The 21250-nt window shown below is 42.5% G+C and overlaps 2 protein-coding genes across 2 annotated transcripts; one reads left to right on the forward strand and one right to left on the reverse strand.

Annotated features, from left to right (window-relative positions):
• Positions 1–1282: 1282 nt before the first annotated feature.
• slc5a2 (solute carrier family 5 member 2) lies at positions 1283–8118 on the forward strand. The gene is made up of 15 exons (XM_022760440.1): positions 1283–1555; positions 1687–1758; positions 2284–2388; positions 2552–2611; positions 2712–2816; positions 2912–3017; positions 3492–3572; positions 4176–4405; positions 5391–5526; positions 5655–5762; positions 5932–6082; positions 6689–6857; positions 6965–7180; positions 7281–7416; positions 7498–8118. The coding sequence occupies exons 1-15, from the start codon at positions 1457–1459 to the stop codon at positions 7707–7709; spliced, it is 1986 nt and encodes a 661-aa protein (XP_022616161.1). The 5' UTR covers positions 1283–1456; the 3' UTR covers positions 7710–8118.
• A 435-nt stretch (positions 8119–8553) lies between these two features.
• Positions 8554–19212, reverse strand: fbxo46 (F-box protein 46). Its single transcript, XM_022760523.1, has 3 exons — positions 18823–19212; positions 12355–12981; positions 8554–12252 (listed from the first exon to the last, which is right to left on the reverse strand). The coding sequence occupies exons 2-3, from the start codon at positions 12832–12834 to the stop codon at positions 10426–10428; spliced, it is 2307 nt and encodes a 768-aa protein (XP_022616244.1). The 5' UTR covers positions 12835–12981; positions 18823–19212; the 3' UTR covers positions 8554–10425.
• Between the last annotated feature and the right edge of the window lie 2038 nt (positions 19213–21250).

Raw genomic sequence — 21250 nt, forward strand, 5'->3', positions numbered from 1 at the left:
ATAATTTTCAGTCAAACCATCCTCCCATTTAAAACTTTCCAGAGTGTTATAATGACTCAGTTTCCCTTGAGAACAGAACAGTGGAACTTCCCCAGTTTTCCAGCCAACAGCACATTTAACATCACAGATAACAAGATGGTTCTAGTCACAGAAACTCAGCGACACAGCTACTGTATCAGTGAACATCTTAATTATAACATGATGATCACTGCTGGTCTGTTTTAATACATGACACATGACAGTTTAGTTTATTCCATTATATGTAATTGATACATAAAATGAAACGATCTCTTTTTTTCTTTTTTTTTTAATATGACTTGAACTGTGTGGCTGACCAAAATACACTAAGAGGATAAGTAGCAAGAACCTTTTATTTGGTAAAGTTTTTTTACTTCACTACAGGTTTTTTATTTGTCATGAGTTGTGAGCTTGTGTTTCTAGAAAACATCCATGACACACTGTCTTGTTTTCCCCTCCATAACATGCTCTGAATTCTCACCCAGAAATGTTAAAGAACTGGATTTTCTTTTTCTCTTTTTTCTTTCTCTTTTTTTTTTTTCCTTCGTGTGCTTACAGCTTGTATGACATGTGAAAAGTGATTGTGTATGCATGCATGTTTTCTATGCCGAGACGTAAATCTGTTCAACACGAGCTCTTTGCACACATGCACACCCACGTTACTGTGTGTCCATTCAGAGAAGTGAAGCTGCCCTCATTTGTACAATCTAATGAAGTTTGTCAACTGAAAGGCAAATGGATGTTTCGATGAAAGTAGTGCTATCAAACAATTAAAGGACTATTTGCTTACATGTTTTTTTTTTTTGTTTTTTTTTTTTACTGATGAATTTATTACAACCGAACAGATCGGTTTATTAATCAGACTGAGAAACAAACTTACACAGCGTCCAACAGGACAGAAGTGTGATGGGTCTGAACTACAGCTGCAACCCAAGAATATGAGTATCACATTTTTACTATTGTTCAGTTAAATACTTATGAAAAATGTCTAAAATAATGACAAATCTCATTAAGTTCATTCACATTCATTCAGATTCATTAACATTTTCCAATTTGGCAACACAGATTGCAGCTGTTTGTGCATTAAAGACATTAGATACATGTAGATTTCTGCATGTAAACTGCTGAAAATACATTGGAACTACATGACTGAAACCCTGTTTTTCACGGTGTGGTGTTAATAATTACTGTAATTAATAAACTGCTGAATCTGCCCATTTGCACTGCTGGCCAAAGTCCTCCTTCGGACCGACCATCTCACCTCTGCAGCCCATGCATAGGTCAGCCAGAGATACAGTATTTCATTTCTTGTAGCTCTTTGGTCAGACTGATACCTAAGTTTAGGGAGAGTTTGAAGGCTCTAGGCTGCAGATAAATCAAAAGTAGGATTACATCAAGCTACAGATTAATCAAAGTGTTTTCAGGTACAAGTGGGGCAATGGAGAGTCCCTCGTCAGACAAGGTGACCATCAACAACCCAGCAGACATCACCATCATTGTTGGATATTTCATCATTGTGATCAGTGTTGGCATTTGGGTGAGTGCACGTGTTTGCCTTAATTGTCTGGAGATTATGATGACTTAATAAGATATGTATATCACATCAAGAAATACATAATATTGCATTTGGTTCGTGACAATAACTGAATTGTCCTGTCTGTGTTCTAGTCCATGTTTCGGACCAATCGTGGGACAGTAGGAGGATATTTCCTGGCAGGACGGACGATGACCTGGTGGCCGGTGGGTTCAGAGCTCCAAAGTAACAGTATTTTCAGCACAAATTCCCTCTTTTTGTTAATATCCTTCCGTTGCAGCTCTACGTGGAAACAGGAAGATGGAATTTTATGCTAAAATGACTGTATCTTTGTAATATACCCACTCGATTGGATTCACTCAGACTGCTGAAGCTTCATATTAACTTCAGATTGACTTTAGAATTTATTTTTTATTTTAACAAAACAAGGACATCATTGACTTAAATGGTTGATTTTGTCCCCGCCCATCAGTTCAATTGAAAGTGCATTTGGATCTTTTCATGGTCAGAATGATCTTTCCTTTAAGATTCATCTCTTTATGTGATCAAAGTTTTGTCAAAATGCCGTTCATATCCTTTTAAATAATAAAAAGCATATAGATCAATTTCTGTAGTTGAAGTTTCTAGGGTCAATATGTTTCACTATGCTCTCATTTCTCTGCTCAGTGCATTTCTGTTAGTGATGTTACTGCACTTCTATACAGGTGTTGATGTTTCTATTTTAAATCCAGGTTGGCGCGTCTCTGTTTGCCAGCAACATTGGTAGCGGTCACTTTGTGGGCTTGGCAGGCACTGGGGCAGCTAGTGGCATCGCTGTGGGAGGGTTTGAGTGGAATGTAAGTCACAATGTAAACTTATCATCATCGAGTTGATTATACAGAAGTGACATTAATCACCTCTTCACATACTGAACTGATATACATACATTATATGACAAAGAAAGCTCAGCTCTTTATGTTGATGGTGATTTGATTTGTTTTGTGTTGTTCCGCTAATCAGGCCCTTTTCATCGTGCTGCTGCTGGGCTGGCTGTTTGTTCCTGTCTACCTCACAGCTGGGGTAAGTAGTTCAGGCTGTGTGATGATGATTTCGATCCTCTGTAAGCATCACAAGGTGGATCGTTCACTTTTTCCTTTCCTATATGTATGCACTGTGTTAGGTGATCACGATGCCCCAGTACCTGAAGAAGAGGTTCGGTGGTACGAGGATAAGCCTCTACCTCTCTGTTATCTCGCTGTTCCTCTACATTTTCACCAAGATCTCGGTGAGTCATCCGGTCTGAGAACACGCAACCAGAAAAATATACAAAGTTTATTTCTGTCTTCATCCCTCCCTCCCCTCCTCCCTCTGTCTCTCCAGGTGGACATGTTTTCAGGAGCTGTGTTTATCCAGCAGGCTTTAGGGTGGAACATCTACGTGGCTGTCATCGCCCTTTTGTTAATAACAGCCTTGTACACTGTTACAGGTGTGTGTACAAATGTGTATGTTTTATATGTATGTATTGAACCTCCATTAAGTATAAATATTATAAGTATAGATACTTTACTTTGTAAATTTTTGTAATTCTGGCGCAGAATATATTGATTTTTTCAGCCTGTGAAACAGTTGTACAACGTCTACCATGGCACTGAATGGAGCACTCTGAAAGTTGTGAAAATAACCCTGATGTCATAGTGATGTCATGAGAAGATGCTACATGGTTGCATTATGGGAAATGTAGGATTAAGTGTTTTTGGCGCTTAACCCACACTAGAGACTAAAAAGCTGGATATCTCAGCCTCTGCTGTTTCAGTTTTGACCATACTTTTTCAAAGCTTATTTATTTCAATTTTAAGGGAGTACAATGCTAAATTGATAGCGTACTCTTTAAATGTCAATATGTTATCTGTTAGTGTGTGTATTTAAAGATGTGTGTGTGTATGTGTGTGTGTTTTACCAGGTGGCCTGGCAGCTCTAATGTACACTGACACAGTTCAGACTTTTGTCATCATTGCTGGAGCCTTTGTCCTCACTGGCTTCTGTAAGTACTAATATTACAGCATCATATTTAATCTTACAATAGATGTTTAATTCTTAGTTCACAGACAGTTCATGTTTTTGGCTTCTGTCAGTCCCTCCAGGCCTGTGTCTTTTTTCCTCCCCTGCAGCTTCACAACAGGAAAGAGATTAACCAAGGTCACTAATCATTAATTTCACAGCAGCAAAGTACAGTATGCTGACGCTGCAGAGCCACAAAGCTCTCCACCTCCAGCCGACACCGCTACAACTGCCCCCTACAACCATAATCGGTATATATCAGAGTCTAATCCTGGTGTAAAGTCAGAGGGGAGCAGACATCATAAAGGTTGAAAAGAAACCAGCAGAGGAGGAAGAACAACCACCTATTGTGAGCTGGTGATCCGTTGAGCAGATAGTGCTGACTCAGCAGCTGACTCATACCTTCAGTTAGGAGAGTGTCAGACAACAAGAGAGCTCTGGGCTTTTGAGTTGAGTTGAAAACAACAACTCCAGCACACTTACTTTTTACATATAATATACCTGCTTAATGTTCTGTGTTAGGTAGGAACTGGGATTATCCACACCTTTAAATAATAAAGTCACCCAGTCCCCTTTTCACGTCTAGCCTTTGCTGAAGTCGGAGGCTACAACGCTCTGCTGGCCAAATACAACTCAGCCTTGCCAAGTGTTGTCTCTTCCATGGACCCCCAGCGCTACAACATCTCCCCCCACTGCTACACACCCAGACAGGATGCCTTTAGCCTGCTCAGGGACCCGACCACAGGTGACCTGCCCTGGCCTGGGGTGTTGTTCGGGATTGCTATTGTGGGAGGCTGGTACTGGTGCACAGACCAGGTGAATATCCTAGTCTAATCTTGTCAGTTTAAATGCTTTTAGTTTAGTTTCTCAATCTTGAGGGAAAAGCTAAGGATAAGTAACAGATAATAGACAGAAATGACACAGAGAGCAGGTCAACCATCTCGTATCAGGTTGTACTGCCCCACAGACCCAAAGACAGAAACTACAAACTTAGTCAAAATTTAATTAAGACCAGAATCTAACTCATTAACTTTTTACCTAACCATTTAAAAATTATTATGCCATAGAAATGTGTATTTTTTGTTAATAATAAAATGAAAATAAAAACACAAACTGCAGTGGCTGCACTCTAGCTAAGCTAGCTAGTGAAATAGCCGTAGCTACAGATAATTTACCCCCTTTATTCTGTTTCTTGTATATGAAAAAAAAAATGTTCATGCTCCAACATCAATTATTGAATTTGTCACAAGAACATAAATAAGGCACTGACTAAATGTAATCATAATGGAGAAAGAGGTAACAGATAAACCAATCCTGCTAAAAGCTAACTAGCCTAGCTTAACAGAGTAGCAGTAACTGAAACCTCTGACTCCAGTGCAATTAACATGATTTTATGTGGTTAAGATGCCTATAAATTACACATTCATTTAATTAAAGACATATTTAAGATTTGTTCAACTAGCTCATCAGTTCAAATGGACATTAAAGGTGAAAGACAAGAGCATATTTTGTTTGTAGCTAATGTTTTCCCTGTGCCTTTTACACATTTTCTTAATGATTTCAATGATTTAAAAGATTAATGGTGTAAATAGCTGTATTCAACCCAATCAACATAGGAATAGAATTACATTAAAAATAAAAAAGCAAAGATGGCAAAATATAGAAAGAATAAAATAAGATTCCACTGCTTCAAACTGTCATGTTGTTTTATTGGCTCTTTTAGTTCATATGTTTATATTTTAAAAGGTTTACTGCAACAAAGCCTTACTGGTACGCGCTCTCTGTCTTTGTATTTCTTTAGGTGATAGTGCAGCGGTGCCTTGCAGCTCGTAGTCTGACCCATGTGAAGGCCGGCTGCATCATGTGCGGCTACCTCAAACTGTTGCCTATGTTCCTCATGGTGTTCCCCGGCATGATCAGCAGGGCCCTCTATCCCGGTCTGTGGCTTCCACTTCATCCCACTTGAAAAAGAAACATCTCAAAGTACAATATAATAACTGCAGTAGATACCACTGTGGTAAAAGTGTTATCAGAGGTGTGTGTGTGTGTTTCTATCCACCTGTAGATGAGGTTGGCTGTGTCGTCCCTGAAGTGTGTAAGAGGGTGTGTGGCACTGAGGTGGGCTGTTCCAACATTGCGTATCCTAAACTGGTGGTTTCAATCATGCCCAGTGGTGAGGAACACATGACAAGTATTGACTACCTTTAAAGAAAAGGAGAAGTCTTAACTTATGTTTCTAATCCCTTCCACTCTCTCTGCCTTTTTTCCAACTTCCTCTGCTCGACTCTGCTTCCCCTTCTTCTTCTTCCACCCACCTTCCCTCGTGCTGTCTCTCTGTGCAGGTTTGCGAGGTCTGATGCTGGCTGTGATGTTAGCTGCTCTCATGTCCTCCTTGGCCTCCATCTTTAACAGCAGCAGCACTCTGTTCACCATGGACATCTGGACTCGCATCAGACCACAGGCCACAGAGCGTGAGCTCATTATTGTGGGCAGGTAAATGGACGCCGTCGTGGTAAACAGATGCTACCTTGGACATCTCAGCATTTTGAATCCTTTGCATTTCTCTATGTCTGTCTCTCTTCTCACGTAGAACTACCTGCCTCTTGTGCAAATCCAAATGTAACTTGACTGGAGAGGTTTATATAAGCTCCCAGAAATTTCATGATGCATTGTTGTGACCCACAAGGTCTTCATCAGCGAAAAATCCATGTAAACTGATCATATGATGCAAAAACACCCAACATCCACACACAATTTACTATGCAGCTAAAAAAACATCAAACATTTTGACATTTTTGCAACACACATTTAAAAAAAAAAAAAGAAACTATGTCTACATTGTTGTGTTTCTACATGAGAAGAAACAAATATGTGAGTAGCTTACCTTTTTGACTACTGCCTAATATATCTTTACACTGATATGGTTTGGGTTAAAGTTCGACTAATTTGGCTTTTTTAAGGACTATTTTTTAGATTTTTCACACAAGTTACCAATAGCTACTAGTTTGTGCCATTGAATATTTCAGAATTTGGATATTTGGTGATCGAAACTGTTCCCAATTTCTTCCTCTATTATTAATGAGACATCCTCTCCTGTAGAGTCTGGGTGCTGTGCATCGTAGCCGTCAGTATCTGTTGGATCCCGGTCGTCCAGGCGGCTCAGAGCGGTCAGCTGTTTGATTACATCCAGTCAATCTCAAGCTATCTGGCCCCCCCTATTGCCTCAGTCTTCCTGTTGGCTGTGTTTGTTAAGAGGGTCAATGAGATGGTGAGATGTCATCTGCATACATGGTTACACATGGATATATTACAATGAAACACCATGTGAAATCCTTCTCACACAACATTTAATTTTTTTCTCTGCCTTCACCTCAGGGTGCTTTCTGGGGCCTGATAGGTGGTCTGGTGATGGGTCTGTGTCGGATGCTGCCTGAGTTCTGGTTCGGTACTGGCAGCTGTATTTTCCCCTCCAACTGCCCATTCTTGGTGTGTGGGATCCATTACCTCCACTTCGCAATCATACTCTTCATCTGTACATCAGTGCTGGTGCTGCTGGTCAGCTACTGCACCGAGCCCATAGAGGATCACCATGTAAGTGATTTCTTACTGTTCTCACAGGAGTCATGAAGAACTGAGATCTGATATATGAAAGGAGTGTATGGCAGTCTGAGGTCTCTCTCTTTCTTTCCAGCTCCATCGTCTGGTTTTCAGTCTTCGCCATTCCAAAGAGGAGAGGGAGGATTTAGACTGGGAGCAAGAAGAGAGAGGGAGAAGAGCCCGGCAAGAGGCTAGGGACAGGATGAGGGAGAATAACAACAGTGATGCAGGTAGGAAAGAAAGGAAATCAAATGGAAATTGAGAAAAAACATACATACACACATAAGATACTTACTCCTACTAACTTTCAGTGGCTGAGGAGGAAGAAAAGTCTGGTATCTGTCGCCTGCTTAGCCGTTTCTGTGGTGGGGGCAGCGGCTCCCAGGACCTGGAGCAGGAAGCACCTGAGGCGACGGAGCAGATGCCTGACATTAGTGAGGACCCAGTGTGGAAATACACTGTAGATGCTAATGCTCTCATCATGATGGCTGTAGCAGTTTTTATGTGGGGTTACTATTCTTAACAGAGCGAGTTGAATCACTTTGTTGGACGATACTCTCACAGATAAATACAGCAGTGTTGCCATCTGTTGGCGATGACTTGTCACTGCACTGCAAATAACATGTTTCCACCACTTTTCCACCAAGGTTCAAAATAGGCAGGTACTGGTAGTCATGCAAATACCAACAGTCTCACTTTGAAGAGTGCAACGGGATGTGGTCCTTCATTGCATTTCTCCACTTTTAAAGTGCAGCATCTAAAATGTTTTTTATCAGGTTAGAACACCATTACTGTATCCTGTTACATGCTTATTCAATCACAAGTCTGGCTTCATCTGGTACCAGCGCTCAAATTAAAGGTGTGAGAAGAAAGAGTTTGTTTTTTTTTCTTATTTGAAAACTTAGATTCAAGAAATCAATTAAAAGAGTGAGATGGAGTCACTTCAAACACCCTATATAAGAGACTAGAGCAAAATGTGTATCAAACACTCATTAATACTCAGATGTTCATATTACAGGCTAATGTGTATTTCTGGTTCTCCTGAGCCAGCGCTGTTTCTGACTTGTATTTATTTGTGATTGGTCATTTAATCAGGGATAAGTAAAAATATTTGGTGGTTTTAGCTTAAAAAATAGAAAGTGTTTCTTGCTTTTCTGTCCAAAATCAAACTCTTGAAAGCGTGTTGATGTTGGTCAGACTAAGTGGAGCTCCGATACGATCTGATAAGCATTGTTATTCTCGTTACTAAGGACAAATGATTTAATCAATCACTGTAGATGAAAAGCTTTAAAGCCATTGTTAGTTGCAGGCCTGATATTGAACTTATCACACACCACACAAACCAGGTAGTGATTCAGATTTCCAGTTTTTAATCATCACTTCTGTTTTTATTTAAGCAGATATTTTCCATTAGCATTGTACATGTCTGGAACCTACAGAGTTCTCCCATGAATACCCAACCATCTTCCCACCTCCATGCAGAGTTTCAGCATCATTCATCACATCAGTTCTTGCATGTCCAGTCTGTCAGCTTGCAGGTGGGGAAGTGTAAAGCAAGGGAGAGGGGGGGAGAGGAGAGAGAGGGTTTTTTTTTTTTATTTTTTTTTTTAAGAATGTAGAGTCACAGTAGTCACCAGGCACTGTTCGTCTTACACTCCCACACACAGAGTTATGGGTGGATCCAGTAGAGCTCGACTCGAGTCTATCGAGCATCTGAAATGTCGCCACTTACAGGGTCCTGTGCAACTCCCAATACTCTTGATCATCTGTGAGGTATCTGACGCCTCAGTCTCCTGCAGGGTGGGTAAGAGGTAGGGGGCTTTTAAGGCTGGAAGCTGGTGTAGAGTGTGTTTCTGCAGTCTGTGGTAGTTGGTTTCACTCGCTTCGAAGCATGAATGACGGCTTTGGCAAACACTGCCCTCAGCCAAATCGGAGGACGGAGGGGAGGAGGAGAGGAAGAGAGCTGGGGGTTAAAACAAAGATGGAGTATTTAAAAAATACATCTTTGCAGGATGAGTAGGCCCACAGACTGATACAGGGAGAACACAGTCCTCAAGAATAAAAGCAAACACAACAGCAAACATTCTCTGACACACACTCCAATAAAAACAGCCAAACAAAAAAAAAAACAAAATGGCCAACAAGCAAGTCAATCAAACCATACAAAGTGACATCAGGCCTTTCCAAAGTGACATCAAGTTTCTCTTTTTAATCCCATTCAATCCCACTGTCTTAATCAATAAAGTCCATCTCCCATAATTCTCTGTAAACCAGAAAGTACTCAGTGGCTCCTCTTTATGGCTGGTCAGCAAGGTTAGGGTCCACTCTGAAACAATGACAAGAACAAGCCTCAGTGGCCAGCGAGACTGGCTAATATGGAGACTGTGCCTGTCATTAACCAATGGTATGGCTATTTCAGAATTAACATCAGTGACACAGGCAATGATTTCAGCAGCATTATCAGGGGACTGATCAACAGAGTACGTTACAGCACATTCAGAAAAATAGAAACTCGTGGCGCAGGACAGGTACAAATGGCAATCTTGTACAACGGAAAAATCAAGTTTGCTTTATACAATCACATTTCTATAGCAATGCTGAACATTCCACCACTGAAAAGTTTTACATCTGTTGGACTCAATACAGCTCATTCCTTGAAGCACCATTGTACAGCTAACATGGAAGTTTGTGATACAACACAGAACACAGAACAAGTATTGGGAACAGTAAGCAGGCTCTAGGGCATTACATTTCTATGCGTCACTTAATGAATGCTAATCTCAATCAAATACACTGCAAAGTTTTCACATGAATTATCTAACAACCATGTATGGAGTTAAACAGAAACCCAAATGATTAAGAGGCAGAAAGAGGGCTGACTGACAGCAGCAGGAGGGGACCCCAACCCTGGTATGCAAACGTTTAAAAGGTGCCACTCTGGACACAGTGGAGGGAGAGAGGGATTGTGGAGGGCTTGGAAAAAAAAAAAAAAAAAAAACAAGGCAAGGAGAGTGACACACCTCTCTTCCTTCTTTACCTCTAAACCTCCCTCCACTGAGGGCAAGTATGAGAAAGGACTGCTGGAGCAAAGAAAAACAAAAACAGTCCTGGAGTGCTGATTTCTCCTTGTACTCCTCTCTTTTCCCCTGTTTGTCCTTTGGACAGAGATGAGAGGTAGGAGGGAGGTGGTACACAGGAGGAGATGAGAGTTGGTTTATGTGAGGTGTACTCTTTCCTCTCTACCTGGCCTCCTCCCTCCTGTCCTCCCTCTTGGTGCGGATGGGCTGAGAGCCATCAGCAGGCTGCTGGACCCAGTTATTATCATGGAGCCCAACACGGCAGCCTGGTGTGTCCTTGTCTGTACGCCGGCAACACATCCAGTAGGAACGTCCATAAGGCAGGTCGTGGTGGTAAGGTTTGGGGTGCCAACGGCACAAGGAAACGTCCCCGCGCTCATATTGCCGCTTACACTGTTTGCAGGGGTCATCCCTGTAAAGAGGGTCTTGATTCCAGCGTGAATCTACTGCCCGCACCCCATATGTCTCGATCAACACCTTGAAATAGTGGCAGGTGCACTTGAGGGCTGCTAGAGAGCGTGTGGGCAGATAGCTGAAGATGTTGACCATGATGTGGTCGGGCAGCAGCAGCATGTACTGGCGTGGTTCGAGGAGGCGCTGAATCTGAAAGCGGATCTCCAGGAAGTCGTGGGACACATGGCGGTAGAGGCGACACAGCGAAGGGTCTGAACAGTCCTCCACAACGCTAGGAGAGTCTGGTCGCGTTGCCCGCTCCCCAGAGCCCACTGCAACCCCTGCCCCAGGGCCGTTATTGTTGGCACAGTCCAAAGAGCACATTCCTGACCCACTGCCAGGGCCCATTCCTTTTACATCTTCCTCTGGGCCCCGAGGGGGCTGAAGGAAAAAGAGTTGTCCAGGAGGGGGATCATCTGATGAAGGGTCAGTGGAGCTGCCCACACCCCCACCACTGCCTCCCCCATTAGGCATAGCAAAACACACAGTCTCCTCCTGCACATTCTCTGTACTGTCCTTGCCATAAAACACACATTGGTCCACAGCACCTGTCACCACCACCTCCACATGGAAGCCAGTCACTCGCTCCCTCCCCACACCAACAGCTTTCTTCTCCCCAGAGGAAAGCTCCTGGGTTGGATCAGGGCTGCCACAGGCCGGTCTGTCTGTGTGATGGTGGTCTGCATCTGGTTTGGGTGCAGCAGTTGTGGCAGCAAGCAGGAGACTACTAGGGTCTCTTGATGAGGGGCTGACAAGCTGGTAGAGGTCACAGGTGATTTTCTCTTTGGACCTGGCTGCTGCCTGGTTACCCCCACCACCACAGCTCATAAACATACAGCGGGACCTGCCAGCTGGCTCCAACTGAGACCGCGGGTCCAGATTTGACACTCGGAAAGCTATCCTAACCTCACCGTGACTGTGGCTGGGGGGTGGAGGAGGGGTTACAATGCCAGACTCCCCTCCTCTCCTACGCTCCCTTTCTCTATCTTGATTAGACGAGTCCGTTCCAGAACCAGCGCCCAGATGAAGCCGATTCTCTAGGTTCTGGGACTCAAAGTGCGCAATGGCCTGAGCTACTCTACATGACTCCTGCTGCTCCTCTAGCTCCTGGTCTGTCTGGATGGGAGATGATGACTCCTGGGCCTCTTTGGACGGCTGGCCATTTGAACTGTCTGACACAAACACCATGGGTGTGGGGTCTGACACTGTGCCCCGGAGTAGAGTGTGCTGGTGGGGGGCAAGGCCCTGATTGTGAGGGGTAGTAGGGGGCTGCTGGTGTTGGTTCCCATGAACAGCCACAATCCCCTGGAGGGCCATGGCGGTCCTCTGCTCAACCAAGGCAACCATCTCTGCCACCGACAGGAGGTCCGTTTCATTCACCCCTCCTAGTGGTGGCTCATCAGGGCTAGGCGGCGCAAGAGGGGAGTCATGGCTGAGTTGCGGCTCTGAGGCTTGGGAGCGTGTCGGAGGGTCATAGGAGGAGCATCGTCTTCGTCTTTTGGCTTTACTGCAATCAGTTGCCCAGTTACCTTTAACCTGTAGAGAAGGAAAATAATTCATATTCAATTGTAAAATAACCAAATGGAACAAAAAAAATAAAAGCTTAGCACTGCTGGGCTTTTTATTTCAGCTCCATACCTTCATTGCGCTGGGTCTGGGCGTGCCTGCTCCACTAAACTGGTGTGCAACAAAGAAGGCAATCTTCTCCTTGGTGTTGCCTGGCTTGATGACATACCAGGTGTCTAACAGCACGCGGCCATCTTCCATCTGGGACCCGGAAGAAGGTGGTGAGGGAGGGGCCGAGGAGGGTGGAGGTGCCTGGCTCTGTGTGAGGGAGCTGGAGTCAAGCTCAGGTTCAGGTGGAGTGTTCTCTGAGCCCACATCCTCCTCTTCACCATTCTCTTCCTGCACCCCCACTATCATCCCTCCATCTTCACTTCCATCCACCGTCCTTCTGGCACCTGGAGAGGGTTCAGCCTTGCAGAGTGAAGGGGACCCTGCTCCACCACCACCTCCACTGCTACCCCCTGAGCCTGGGCTCCTAGCTTTGTTCTGGGAGTAGGTGCCGAAGGGGCGTGGGCACCACAGACGGATGTGGGAGAAGGTGTCTCGGTCCATCAGGATGCCGACCACCGGGGCATATCTGCATCTATGCTGGCCAGCAAACACCCAGAGCCAGAGCTCTCATTGTCGGCTCCCTGTCCCAGTGCCAACCTGATGGGCACTGTCTGCCACCGAGCTCACCAGCAACACTGGGCATACAACCTGCATCAATAGGGGAGGGAGAGATAAGAGGAAAGGGTGGAGTACAGGCGGGGAGGGAGGAATGACAGAAAAGAGAAAAACAACACTGTGATACAACAGCTCAGTCACAGAAAACAGAGTTCATATCACCAGACCAACAATGCTTGTCAGTGCTGGGATCAATGCAGATAATCAATAACCAATTGAGTCTGTGTGCAATAGTTGCCTTGAGGTAGAATGCAGACAGGGTGTTAGCAATGAACACCAGGAGTGCAGACACTGGACTGGAGAGAACAGAACTATCATCATATTATCATCTGAACTTATCACAACTGGTCTGCCTCCTACTTTGGTCAAACTCAATTAGCAATTACATTTGCTACTGTGTACCAAGATCATCTCCCCCTGCTTCGGAGCCTCTAAATCAAATTAAAGGGATTCCATTTCAGGTTTGGTGTCTGAGGCCGGCAGATGAAAGGGAAGAAAGATGGATCACAAAAGCTCCAAATGGACCCTCCCCTCTCTCCCTCTGCTCCTCTCCTGCATCTCAGTGCTTCAAAGAGGACTTGCTTAATAGGAGGCAACCCAGGGAGGAGCATGCACGCATATGCTGGACCTATTTTTAGCAAACAGCAGGAGGGGGTGGGGTAGTAGTGAAACTGCTGTTGCAGCCCTCCCTGTTCTCACCCCTCTCTCCCTGCCAAAGAGCCTATGCTACAGGCTAGGGGGGGAATGCCTTCAGTTCAACCGGCGTGCTTTGCTTATGCAGCTATGCCAGCTGTAGGGGCTGCCAGGAACGTGCCTGCATGCTTAAAGAGAGGAGTAAGTGGCCATGGAGCTACACGTTTGGCTCACTGCTGATCTGAAGGCCTGCTCTGCAGAGAACTGCTTGAACCAACAGTTATATTTCATGTCAATTCTAAGCTGCTCCCCCTCAGGTTACGCTTTATACATAACATGTTTAAACTGCATTTTAGGATTAAACTGGACATGACATTTCTTTTTCATATCACTGGGACCTGAAAGTGCAATTCCCACTTAAGATAAGTTGCAACAGACTAAGACAGTTGAACACTTATATTATATTATAGTTCTTCTGGTTCCTACATAAACCAAAAAACACAACACACACAACCTAAACAACTACACCAACAACAGGTCACTGTTTTGAACACCTTGCTGATAATTCTGGTACTTCCAAAAGACACTATAAATGATAAAACTACAATCTTTCTCTCTGTGTGGTGTGTCTACAGTCAGCTACAATGACAATTTCATGTACCTGCTGATCTTTGACAATGATGCTTTTACATTCACACTATTATCTTTGTTTTGAGTCTATGTGATTCAAACTATATACTATATACAGGCGCATTGGGTTTTGATGTTCAGAAGTGGTGAGCGATATGACCTTAAATGTCACTGTTTTTGTTTGTTTGTTTTTTACAGTGATGGTATTATATTACAAAATTAAAAGAACATGATTCTACCACTTTTCACTCTATTGGCAATGTAAGAGCACATATCTTAAAATGATTTAAAGAAAAACATAGGAATGAAAATGAGGTAAAGTCATGGCTGACGTGTGTTTTGGGAGGAGTAGCCTGCCCCATAATGGAGGTTAATTAGTAAATGTAATGTGACTCATTCTCAGAGTTAGTAATAACAGCCATGTTGTTGTTTTGATTTGTGAATGATCTGTGTTGCTGAGCAACCTGAATCTGGGCAATGAAGAATATTTGGGTGTGTGTGCTATTTTTTATGTTTAATGTTGTTGTTTTATTATTTTCAAAGTCTGATTGCCCCTGAAATGTGCATGTAAACACACTCAGATCTACAGATTACCTGGTACATTTTGGGGTGTGGTAGCAACTTGAAAAAAGTGGTCTGCATTATTGGCAGGGAACCAAGCTTTAGTACTGTCTCAGTCTGATCTATATAAATAAAACAAAAGACACAAAATAGCAAAGCCTACAATAAAACAAAGTCTACAAATATGGTGTAGATGGTAATGGTATAATGCCAATAGAAGTTCATGCAGGGTGCGTTTAAGTGGACAATAGAAGATAGTATTACAACACCTGAAAATCCCACAATGCACCACAAGATGAATGCAGAGCTCTTCAAATTATTACTACCTTATTCATCTTATTTTAACTGGTTGATATTGAAGATTGGTTTCTCTAAATTTTGACTCAGTTGCCTTTTTTCCATTTAAGCCACAGGACTCCTTCAGTCCACAGGCTTTAAAACCGGTCATTGTTGTGCTTCTGACACACTGAATGGGTGGTGCTTTGTAGATTTGGACTAATGGAAAGGCTCAGAGAGGTGCAAAAAGCAAACGCCGCCCACACAGTGTGGTGAACCAATTCAAATGCTTCCTCTATAATCACACAGCAACAACTCAGCTAAGAGCAGCCAGATTATACTGTTGTGAGAAAAAAAGCTAGTGAACCCTTTTTTTTTATTGTCCTTTCTCTCCATGACCCTTTGTGACTCTCTCTCTTTAACCACTTTTATTCTCTACATCCTTTCCATCAACTCTTCTTTCCCCCTCCCTCTCGCTGCATCATGCAATCCATCTTTCAGAACAGATTGGATGGCATTATAAGAGGGGCTCGCAAGAGAGACTATCTGCCCACCGCAGCGCTCCAGTACGAAGACTAGCACCAACACATCATCCACCTTAACAAATTACAGACCAGAATAATAAACTCTCACCTTCCTGTGAATTTATGATGGTTGGGAAAAGAGAGGTTGTGTCCAGACTACTGCAGATAAATCTAAAAATACGGTGCCGCCGACATCTGGCAAGGAGTGGGACAGCCAGGTTACTCTCCATTCTGCCACCTCCTGCTCTCTATGATCACTTATATTGTTCTTCTACCAAATTGATCTGTTATCGCATAGTTTTGTTTGTTTCTGTTTTCAGATGACTGAACTAAACATACACTTGTGCATAAATGCCACTAGTTATCCGAGGTGAACAGCATTTTCTGGGCTGCTGCACTGAGACTGTGGATCAAATCACTGTTTCGCGCTTGAGATGTCATCTGACAACATAAACATTTACAAAGATATATGACAACAATTCTATTGCGTGGTTGGCTTAACTGGCATTCAAAATGAGTGATCAGAGATTTGGTGGCAACAGAATGGTTGCTTCTTAAAATTATGCTGCAGAGCACCCACGCTTCATCATTATGGATGAAGCTTGGGTGCTGGTATGGATAATTTTGTTTTCTCTATCCACATTACAAAAACAGTATTTCTGATCTATCTGCTTCAGAAAGTGTCTCCAGAAGCTCAGTTTTTGGGTGTGAAAAGGGCTGGCTTAATGTAGCCTTGGATGCCAATTAAATGAAATCGTTGTGGGTTTCTGCTTACTGATAACTTTGTGGATTTATGCTGTTGCTGTGCAAAATAAGCTACAAGTCAATACTTCAATGCCACAAAAATGAACCACTGCATTGATACTCAGAAAGTCAGATGCCTGTAAAAGATGTGTCACGTCCAGACACAGTGGGGAGAGTCATCTCTCATTCAGTTTTCAATACTTCACATTATTCCACAATAGTCAGTTTAAGTTATTACTGAGCTACTTTTACTTTTTTCTCTTCATTTGAAAGAGCTCCTGCAAATGAAGGCTTGGGTTTGGTTTTAAGCTTTCTGCATCAACCTAATCCTTCAAATCCTGTCAAAGCGTAGTGGCAGTGACAGACACCACAGCAACACCACGGTGCCAGGGACTGCATCGTTGGGTCTCCAAGCTGTCTGGCAAATTAACTGTAGGAAGAGAATGATTTTATGTGTGTATTACTTAACACATAACTATTTCCACACATACACAGAGTTGCACAGCTCTAAATGTAGGCAGGTAGGACATGTTGCCCTAGATGACACTAGCTACTGTACCACAGTGTGCAGGGGTGGTGCTACTGAAGCTTCTATACTGAATAGGTCAAGTCATACTGCAAGTTTGTCTGTTTAAAATTGAGGAGAGGTGTTGAGTGTAATAGACACAGCACTTGTGCTATGTAACCTACATACATGTACATTTTGTCAATAATCCAGAGTACATCTTTCCTCCTCTGCCTGAAAGATTCTGATTAACTTTTTCTAACATTGCAAAACATGAGATACACAAATGGCTTACTCACTGATGCCTGTGGATTACTGCTGCAGTCAAAATGTGAAAATCTACATAGTACTGACTGCACAGCTACACATTACACTTACACAAATGTTTACAAGGTACTGATTGTTCAAAAGTTACTATCCTGCTGTTTGCAAAGTGACAGATTGACAGGTTTGTATCATTACATTAAAACTGAATTTCTGCTGGACTGGGTCATTTCCCTATACAAATCAAGAGCGTGCACTCTCACTAGGATAATGGTTTCACTATGGTGGCTGTGTGCGGCTCAGAATACATATAACACATCCCCATTACATGCTAGTTAAACATTTAAAATGTTGGATTAGCAAATGGTGCACCAATTTCACAGCTTGTGACCAAGTGTGGTTTTCCTTTAAACCTATCATCTCATAGGTCTTGGACAACCCTGCAAAAAAGTCAACCTGATTAATACAAAATAGTTTCATTCCAACTCAGTTCACCCATAATATTCACCACTTCTCCTGCACTATTTTTTTTTTTTTTTTTTACACAGCATTTCACCCAGATGGCCAAAAGCTGACAAATGATAGTACTGAAGCATGCCAAAAAGTCTTAGCTCAATCTCCCTCTCTGCATGTGTGCATGTGAAGACAATGGAACCGAACCTGCAAACTGTCAACAGAACAATAGAGCTGAGTGCATCACTAGACCAGTAGCTGTCTGCTGAGGAACATTATATCAAGAGCAGACCGTCTGTCAGGACACCTAGGAAGAGTGGCTGACTGTCCTGCAGGGCTGTCTGTGTCCGTCTGCCCGTTTGTGCTGAAACATTGTCACAAGTTAGACTTTAATGCAAGCCTTGATACTACAATTACAAAGGCCACTGTGTCAACACAGTGTATTATCCTACTAAGGCTGAGGGCAAATCATGCATCCTCTAACAATATCATATTAGATAAGTGGGTTACTTCAAACACCACAAAACTGATGGTTTGCATCAGTGACAAGGGGAAGTTTTAACAATCCAAACAAAAGATTCACTCTATATTTGTTCATCATGGCTTATCCATTTACTTCTACAGAGTACAGAGTTGTGCAGTACAGTGTGTTAAGTAGTTATTTCACATATATAATATAAAAACACCCAATATTATGGTATGCATCACTTTGTGCCTAGTCCCTACTGTGATTGAGATTCCTGAGTAGAAAACGAAGGCCTACAGGTCACTTAACCATTACTTTTCCTGGATCTGTTTAAGATAAGCTTATCTCTACAAAATTAGCGTCAATTACGCCAACTTCTCCGGTGACAACCAACAAATGTGGTGTAAGAAACACACCATAACTAACAGCAACAACATATCAATTCGACTGTCAATTATAACTGTGGCAATCACCTTTGAAACAACCACTGGCTGGTTACCCAACTAGCAAACAGTTAGCTTCCATAGCTCCGTAGTAAAATGTTCGGCGCCTTACAGTGGTCAAGTAGCACCTAATATGTTTTCCGTCCATTAATATTTAACACTAACTAGGCCCAAACCGACTACGCTTCTATGAACTTTAAATACGTTATCCAGTTTATATATGTGTACTTACAGTGTAAATAAACCCGTCACTAGTTAACGAGCTTGCTAACTCGGTAGCACAACTTACCTGCATAATAACATGACAGCCTTCGCTAGCAAGCTAACAAGATAAAAAAAAAAACCCTCAACATTATATTTTGCCAGCCAACTTACCTTAGTGTTTATCTCCACCGACAACCTTCTTGACTCGCAAACTGTCGATGACAAGTGTTTCCTCGCTGTATTTCGCACTGATCAAACCAGTTTGTCTGGTGAAATGCAGGTGACACGAGTTAACTATCCGTGTCCACGTAGCTAAGCTAGCTCACTCGCTGGCTAACGTCGACATTAGCCAGCAGCTACTGTCTATTATCAACCTTGTCTGGTGGTGGCTGCTATCGAGGCTTGTGTGTCTGTCAGTTCTCTGAACACAGTCTGACTGACTGTACGCCTTGTTAGGACTCTCAGCAGTCGGTCTCTTAAACTATCTATTTAGAAGTGACACAGGCTTTCACGGTATGTTCTCGGGGATACCAAAATAATCAGTGTCAAAACGGCAGGAGGAGGAAGGCCATCTTGTTGACAAGCAGCTGCATAAGGCCCACAGCCAATGGCAATGCAGAGTCGATGGTGTGCCCATATATGGCGTCTGCAAAGCTCCCTCCCTCTGTTGCCCTCTGCTCCCCCCCCCCACTCTCACTACACTGGACCACACTGTAGGGTCGCAACACCAAAGGTCACTGTGTCAAAGACAGGTGGGAAAATCCAAATTCACTAATAACGCACAATTTGCACTATATGCATATTATATTCATTTCGCTCAAGTGTATATTACCACGCTACATTTATCTCGTATACAATATTTTTGCCTTAATAATTTTACTTCAACAATATAGTACAATGTATATTTTACATATTTTTGCCCAGATAACATAAAAATTCTCATAACTTCATCATGAGATTTATTTTTTTGTTTCGCAATGTATGTCCGGTGTTATTTTGCACATCTTAATATTGCTTATTTTTGTATCTTGTTTTATGTTCTTTATTACATTTTCTACCCACTATTTCTCTTGGCTGCAATGACCTAGTTTGCCAGCAGGAATCATTAAAGTTTCATCTTATCTTCCAAAACCTGTAGGAGCTTGTGTGTTAAACATGAAACACACAAGTATCTTTTAGCATCAGCTGTTCTCTGCTAGCATCATCATGCACATTAACATTAATCTTCAGATAGCTAGTGTCGATGAAATACAGTGTGTCATAATGGTCAGTATGTTTTGCACATATCTGCATTTCAGATAGGATGGAGAACAGCAAAATCTTAGAGCAGCACCTTCTCAGCCCAGCAGAGGGCCAGACATTGCTGCAATGTGTCTGCCTGTGTTCATCCTGGAAACAGTATTTTTGCAGTGTAGACCTAACTGACATTCATTACACAAGTTGCATGACACTGACAGATAGAGGTGGTCACGAAAACCCTGTGCAAAACAGTCATAAGTGTGATGGAGTTCTTGGGTCAATAATGTAGTATAAAAAGACAGATAAACAATTACAAATAATCATGTGGCAAAGGGCTATTATATGACAAAAAAATTGGGTTCACTTTCAGGAAAAACAAATGTTTCTCCCCAAAACGCCTGCAATGCAATGGCATTGAACACATATATTACAATCCTGCATACTTATTAAGATCCTGCAATGCAATAGGTCAATTAACACGTGTGTACATGTCTTTCTATAATTGTGAGGACAAATTTAGTTAAAAACCATTATTAGAAGTGTCTCGACCTGGTAACACAAGCTTTTGGAGACTATGGTTTACAGCTCTACTGCCACACACAAAAATACATACACACACATTGACAGACTCATCCATGAGCAGTTGCTGCCCAAACTTTCACACAACTGACTGTGATTGACTAATTAGCCTGATTGACTCAGGGAGTGTTTTACTGTTGTCCATGTTGCTCTGCTCTTGCAGGAGAAATCACAGTAGCTTTATTGTAGATCTACTTCTGTTAGGGCATGTACATGTGTGTCTACATGTCTTTCTATGGTTGTGGGGACAAATTTAGGTTCGAAACAGTCACTTTGAGGTCACTTTACCTGCAGTGACTGAGGTCTGAGTAAGGATAATTCTCTCCAACATGAATGAAAATCAAAGCAACGACCTCTATAAAGATTAAAACGTTGTGCCATACATATGCACCGAGCAGCAGGCACATTCAAAATGTCTTCAGGAATGTTCTACTTTAATTTTACCGCTTGTCAAACACAGAGGTGGGTAGTAGCCAGAAATTGTACTCAAGTAAGAGTACTACTACTTTAAAATTTTATTACTCAAGTAAAAGTAAAGAGTAGTCACCAAAATATGTTGTGAAAAAACTACTCAAGTACTGAGTAACTGATGAGTAACCTGTTCGTTTAATGATGACGGCAACAAATAATGCACAAAAACATAAAAATAGCAATGAACAAATTCAGAGCCAAGAATATCTCTTCAGCAACTAAAACAATAATAAATTAAATAATAATACATTAAAATTGTCGCGAAGCGCTCGTTGCTGCCATTGTGTTCTGCTTCTTTGCTGCCGGTGTT

The sequence above is a fragment of the Seriola dumerili genome, unplaced genomic scaffold (assembly GCF_002260705.1).
Source record: "Seriola dumerili isolate Sdu_G_001 unplaced genomic scaffold, Sdu_1.0 BDQW01000337.1, whole genome shotgun sequence".
Lineage (NCBI taxonomy): Eukaryota > Metazoa > Chordata > Actinopteri > Carangiformes > Carangidae > Seriola > Seriola dumerili.

Coding starts and splice junctions, on each gene's coding strand:
- fbxo46 (XM_022760523.1), bottom strand. CDS start 12,834: ATGGACCGAGACACCTTCTCCCACATCCGTCTGTGGTGCCCACGCCCC. Junction 12,253..12,354: donor CCAGACCCAGCGCAATGAAG/GTATGGAGCTGA, acceptor CCTTCTCTACAG/GTTAAAGGTAACTGGGCAAC.
- slc5a2 (XM_022760440.1), top strand. CDS start 1,457: ATGGAGAGTCCCTCGTCAGACAAGGTGACCATCAACAACCCAGCAGAC. Junction 1,759..2,283: donor GGACGATGACCTGGTGGCCG/GTGGGTTCAGAG, acceptor TTTTAAATCCAG/GTTGGCGCGTCTCTGTTTGC. Junction 6,083..6,688: donor GAGCTCATTATTGTGGGCAG/GTAAATGGACGC, acceptor CCTCTCCTGTAG/AGTCTGGGTGCTGTGCATCG.